At 44.3% G+C, this 5997-nt stretch overlaps 1 protein-coding gene across 1 annotated transcript; it reads right to left on the reverse strand.

Moving 5' to 3' along the window:
- On the reverse strand, positions 1–1547 carry LOC102191166 (major allergen I polypeptide chain 1-like). The gene is made up of 3 exons (XM_005692256.2): positions 1442–1547; positions 1114–1304; positions 1–153 (listed from the first exon to the last, which is right to left on the reverse strand). The coding sequence occupies exons 1-3, from the start codon at positions 1500–1502 to the stop codon at positions 124–126; spliced, it is 282 nt and encodes a 93-aa protein (XP_005692313.1). The 5' UTR covers positions 1503–1547; the 3' UTR covers positions 1–123.

Genomic DNA, 5997 nt, shown 5'->3' on the forward strand with positions numbered 1-5997 from the left:
TGAATTGCAGGGCTTTTTATTGCTGGAATCCTCTATAATCAGACACCTAGATGTGGCAGGTTGCTAACACTACTTAGGGATCAGGCAAGTGGCTTCCTTGGGTTCCTGGCAGGGATGGTTCCATCAGCAGAGAGAACTTGAATATATTTTATTCTGTAAGAGAAGGTAGAGAAATCTGGTGAGGCCTCAGGGGTGGATGTGACAATTAGCTGCACTGAACAAGGGGAAGGGCCTGCAAGTTGTTTGGAGGGAGGCCTCTGGATGTGAGCAGGTAAAGGTGAATACTTCCCAATGAGGTTCCTCCAATGGAACAGAGATTGTGGGGTTTCCCTGGAAGGCTGTAGGCAGTCTTCTGGGATACAGTGGGGGACTGCTGAGGACCACCTGGCAGGACTCTGGAGTGACACCTGGGAGTCTCCAGGGATGAGCTGATCCCTATCTGCTTCCTCCCTCTGGCCCTTGGACACTTAGAGCTGAAGCAGCTGCTTGTTCCCACCATTTCTAGGGCAGCAGAGAGAGGATTGACCTTGGGCATTGACTGATCCTCGACTCTGGGCATCCCAGGCCTGGGGAGGGTAGGAGGGCAGCTTTTGGAAGCAGCTACCTCTTTTAGGCATGTGAAACCTGTTGGGTCCAGGGAACAAGGACAAATGTGGGTGTTAGATGGGGTGGAGTAGGGACTTGAAGCACTAGGGAAAGAACTGATGTTTGGAAAAGGGAAGGACTCAATGTGAATGGATTACAGAAGAGTCAGATTCCTGTGCTGGAGAGGCTGCAGTCAGGGAGGCCAGTGCTGAGGCCCTAACTCCAAAGGCAGGTGATGTCACAGAGTCAGGAGGACCTGGAGGGTCCCAGGCCTGTGACCATGCAGAGCCCAGTCAGGGCCAGCTCAAGAGCTCCAGGGCTGAACTGAGTTTTCCTGCAGAAACCTTTCCCACATTGTGGGTGTTGGCCATTCTCTCTACCTGCTCATTCATGAGGTTCTTTTTGCTTCCAGGTTCCCTGGGAAGAGCCAGGGTGTAGAGGAAATGATACCCTCCACTTCCCAGTGGCCTGAGCAGACCCCTGACACCCCCGCCCCACACAGGCACATTCACACACAGCTTGACCCACCAGAGCGCTCAGAGCATCCTGCTTATCCTGTGGTGTCAAGTTCTCATCAACACAGCTCTTCAGGATATCGGCAGTTTCCAGTACATCAGGGTTTTGGTTATACTTTTCAACTTGTTCAATATAGGCCTCATGGCTTCCTGATATGAACAGGTCAACTGTGTCCCTCAAGGCTGGGCAGATGTCATCGCACTCTGAAACAGAAAGAGAAGGGGACACTCCCTGTAAGGCACTCATCAGAACACCCTATTCCCTTCCTGCTCCCGACATGCTCAGCGCTGCCCTGGGAAGGTGTCGGAACCCTTGGGCAGCCCAGGTCGCAGCCACTCACTTCCGCCCGTGATGAGGAGCAAGGCAGCGCAGAGCAGCAGGAGAGCTCCAGCCCGCGTCATGGTGCCGGTGGCAGGTGCTCCCTACTCACCTGGAGCCCTTTTATACCTGTGCTTGTCCTCACCCCAGGGGACTGTGTTGCATGCTTCCTTTTTTCAGGAGACATGCCAGGCCACAATGTGAAGGTGCCCGGGCTGCACAGAAGGAGCTGTGTGTGTTGGCAAGATGCTAGTGCTTGAGTCCACAGAGGGCACTGGCTCAGCCTCCTCCCTGCTGGAGGGCTCTGTGGGAGGGGCAGCTGACTCAGGAAGCTTAACAAGTGAAAATCCCCAGGTTGACAAAAAGGACAAAAATGCTCCCAAATCATGCCTCCTGAATGATGGCCAGTGGCAGCCTGTCAGTACAATATGTGACCTTGAAGACAGGATCGTGTGGACATTAGCAGTTTACAGTTAGATCAGTGATTAGTGAACCGTCTCACAGGGGTTTGTGCCAGGTAGGCCAGAGCACAAGCCCTGAGCCCCTGGTCAGAGTCTGGTGGCTCCTGTCCTGCTGTTGTCACCATGTCCTTCATCTTGTCAGTGGCCTTTGTTGGGCCACTTCCCTGAATCAGTATCTGGAGCCTGGAAACTTCTTCTATGTGTTGGCCGAGAAATTTCTGTTTTTCTCTTGGCCAGGTCCTACTACCTGGCAACTTTAATAGCACCCCATTCTACACTGCAATATTGTTTGCAACATCTTTTTTCTTTTAAATTAAACTTTATATTGGAGTATAACCGATTTACAGTGTTATGATCATTTCAGGTGGAGTGCAAAGGGGCTCAGCCATATGTATACACACAACCATCCATTTGTTCCCCAAACTCCTCTCCCATCCAGGATTGAGCTGTGTTCCCTTTGCTTTAGAGTTGGTCCTCATTGGTTATCTATTTTATTTCTCTAAAATTTATTGATTTTTTTATTGACAGATAAATGCTTTGCAATGTGTGTTGGTTTTTACCATACATCAACATGAATCAGTCATAGGTAAACACTTGTCTCTTCCCTTTTGAACCTTTCTCCCACCTAACCACCCCATTCTACTCCCCTAAGTTTTCCCAGAGCACCAGGATGCACTCCCTGCTCTACACAACAACTTCCCATTAGCTATCTATTTACACATGGTAATATATGTATTCGGAGAAGGCAATGGCACCCCACTCCAGTACTCTTGCCTGGAAAATCCCATGGATGGAGGAGCCTGGTAGGCTGCAGTCCATGGAGTCGCTAAGAGTCGGACACGACTGAGCAACTTCACTTTTACTTTTCACTTTCATGCATTGGAGAAGGAAATGGCAACCCACTCCAGTGTTCTTGCCTGGAGAATCCCAGGGAAGGGGGAGGCTGGTGGGCTGCCGTCAACGGGGTTGCACAGTCAGACACGACTGAAGCGACTTAGCAGCAGCAGCAATGTGTGTATTTCAATGCTACTCTTACAGTTCATCACACTCTTTCCCTCCTTGTGTCCACAAGTCTTTTCTCTATGTCTCAGTCTCTATTCCTGCCCAGCAAATAGGATCATCAGTTCCATTTTCTAGATTTTATATGTGTGCATTAGTACGTAATATTTGTTTTTCTGACTTGCTTCACTCTGTATAATGGACTCTAGTTTCATCCTCCTCATTATAACTCAGATGTGTTCCTTTCTATGGCCGAGTAGTATTCCATTGCGTATATATACACCACAACTCCTTTATCCTTGTATCTGCCGATGGACATCTAGGTGGCTTCCACATACTAGGTATTGTAAATAGTGCTGCAGTGAACATTGGAGTACGTGTGACTTTTCCAATTATGATTTTGTCAGTGTATGTGCCTAGTAGTGGGATTGTTGGGTCATGTGATAGTTTCATTTATAATTTTTAAGGATTCTCTATAGTGTTCTCCATAGTGACTCTATCAATTTACATTGCCACAAACAGCACAAGAGGTTTCCCTTTTCTCCACATGTTCTCCAGATTTTTTATAGATTTTTTGATGATGACCATTCTGACTGGTGTGAAGTGATATCTCGTAGTTTTGCATTTATCTAATATTGAGTGATGTTGAGCATTTTTTCATGTATTGATTAATTTTTAGTATGTCTTTTTTGGAGAAATGTCTGTTTAGATCTTCTGCCCATTTTTTGATTATGTTGTTTGATTTTCTCATGTTGAGCTAAATGAGTGCTTGTATATTTTGGGGATTAATCCTTTGTCAGTTGCTTCATTTGCAATTATTCTATCACATTCTGAGGGTTTCCTTTTCATCTTGTTTATGGTTTCCTTTGCTGTGAAAAAGCTTTTGACCACTTAAGTGGTTCCCATTTGTTAATTTTTGTTTTTATTTATGTTACTCTAGGAGGTGAGTCATAGAGGATCACACTACGGTTTATGTCAAAGAGTTTTCTGCCTGTGTTTTCCTCTAAGAGTTTTATAGTTTCTGGTCTTCCATTTAGGCTTTTAATCCATTTTGAGTTTATCTTTGTGTATGGTGCTAGGCAGTGTTCTAATTTCATTCTTCTATCATACACATTGCTGTCCAATTTCCCTAACATCGCTTATTGAAGAGGCTATTTCTCCATTGTATAGTCTTGCCTCCCTTGTCAGAGATAAGCTGCCCATAGGTGTGTGGGTTTATTTCTGGGCTTTTATCTTGATCCATTGTTCTATATTTTTCTATTTCTGCCTGTACCATATTTTCTTGATGAGTGTAGCATTGTAGTATAGTCTGAAATCAAGAAGATTGATTCTTCCAGCTTCATTCTCCTTTCTCAAGATTGCTTTGACTATAAGAGGTCTTTTGTGTTTCCATATGAATTTTGAAATTTTTTGTTCTAGTTCTGTGAAAAATGCAATTGGTACTATGATAGGAATTGCATTGACTCTGTAGATTGCTTTCTGTAGTATAGCCATTTTCACAATTTTGATTCTTCCCTTCCAAGAACATGGTATATCTCTCCATCTGTTTATGTCATCTCTGATTTCTTTCATTAGTGTCTTATAGTTTTTTCTATACAATTCTTTTGTCTCTTTAGGTAGGTTTATTGCTAGGTATTTTATTCTTTTTATGTCCATGGTGAATGGGATTGATTCCTTAATTTCTCTTTCTGAGTATTCATTGTTAGTGCACAGGAATACAGAAGATTCCAGTGCATTGATTTTGTATCCTGTGACATTACTAAATTACTGATTAGGTCTGTTAATTTTTTGATAGTATTTTTAGGGTTTTCTGTGTATGGTACCATATCATCTGCAAACAGTGAGAGTTTTATTTTTCTTTTCCAATCTGGATTACTTTTATTTTGATTTCACCTCTGAATGCCATTGCTAGGATTTCCAAAACTATTGGGTAATAGTGGTCAGTGTGGGCACCCTTATCTTGTTCCTGATCTTAGAATGAATGCTTTCAGTTTTTCACCATTGAAAATAATGTTTCCTGTGGGTTTAATCATACACGGCCTTTGTTACGTTCAGGTAAGTTCCTTCTATGCTGATTTTCTGGAGAGTTCTTATCATAAATGGGTGATGAATTCTGTCAAAAGCTTTTTCTGCATCTGTAGAGTTTATCATGGCTGATTCATGTTGATTTGACAGAAAACAATGAAATTCTATAAAGCAGTTATCCTTCAATTTAAAAATAAAATTTTTTATATTTGTTAATATGATGTTTGGTACAATGATGTTTGGTACAATACAATGATTGGTTTACATACATTGACGAATCCTTGCATCCATTAGATAAACCCAACTTGATCATGGTGTGCCATCCTTATCCATTTTAAATATAGTAGTGTGTGCTTGTCCAACCCAAACTCCCTAACCATGCCTTACCCTCATCATTCCTGCTGGCAATTGTAAGTTCATTCTCTAAGTCCATCAGTCTCTTTCTGTTTTGCAAATAAGTTCGTTTATATCGTGTCTTTTTAGATTCCACATATAAGAGATGTCGTAAGTTATTTCCGCTTCTTTGTCTGACTTAATATGACAGTCTTTGTCTTTCTCAGTATGACAGTTCTTAGGTCCATCTGTTTTCTGCAACCTCTTTTGACCCTTGGGTGTCTCTGTACTGTCTTTTGACCCTTGAGTCTCCTCTCCAGATCTCCCACTTGAGGAAAAGCCAAGCCCCTTCTAGGCCACAATCTTTGGGCCAGTTGCACAACCAGCCCTGTGCTGCTGCTGCCTCTGTGAACATACACCTACCTTTCTCTCCTCCCTGAATGCCTCCTTCCTGCTTCTTGACCTGACCAAGTGTGCTCCTGCAGCAGGGCCTTAGCACATAGAGGCCTCCTGGCCTGGAAGGCTCTTGCTCCTGTGGTGGTGTGATGCCTCATCCTCAGGTATCTTCAAGTATCACAGGGCACAGATTTCCCCCAACTATTGAGCCCTATTATCAAAGCAATCTGCCCTCTCCTCCCCTGACAGCCCTCTGTCTGCTCCCCCTGCCTCTTCTTCCCCCAGAGCGCCTCTTCCCGTGGGGTCGCTGGCTCTCACTCCCTCTTGGGTGATGAAGGGCTGCAGGAGAGCGAGAGCTGTGCTG

Source organism: Capra hircus, chromosome 18 (assembly GCF_001704415.2).
Source record: "Capra hircus breed San Clemente chromosome 18, ASM170441v1, whole genome shotgun sequence".
Lineage (NCBI taxonomy): Eukaryota > Metazoa > Chordata > Mammalia > Artiodactyla > Bovidae > Capra > Capra hircus.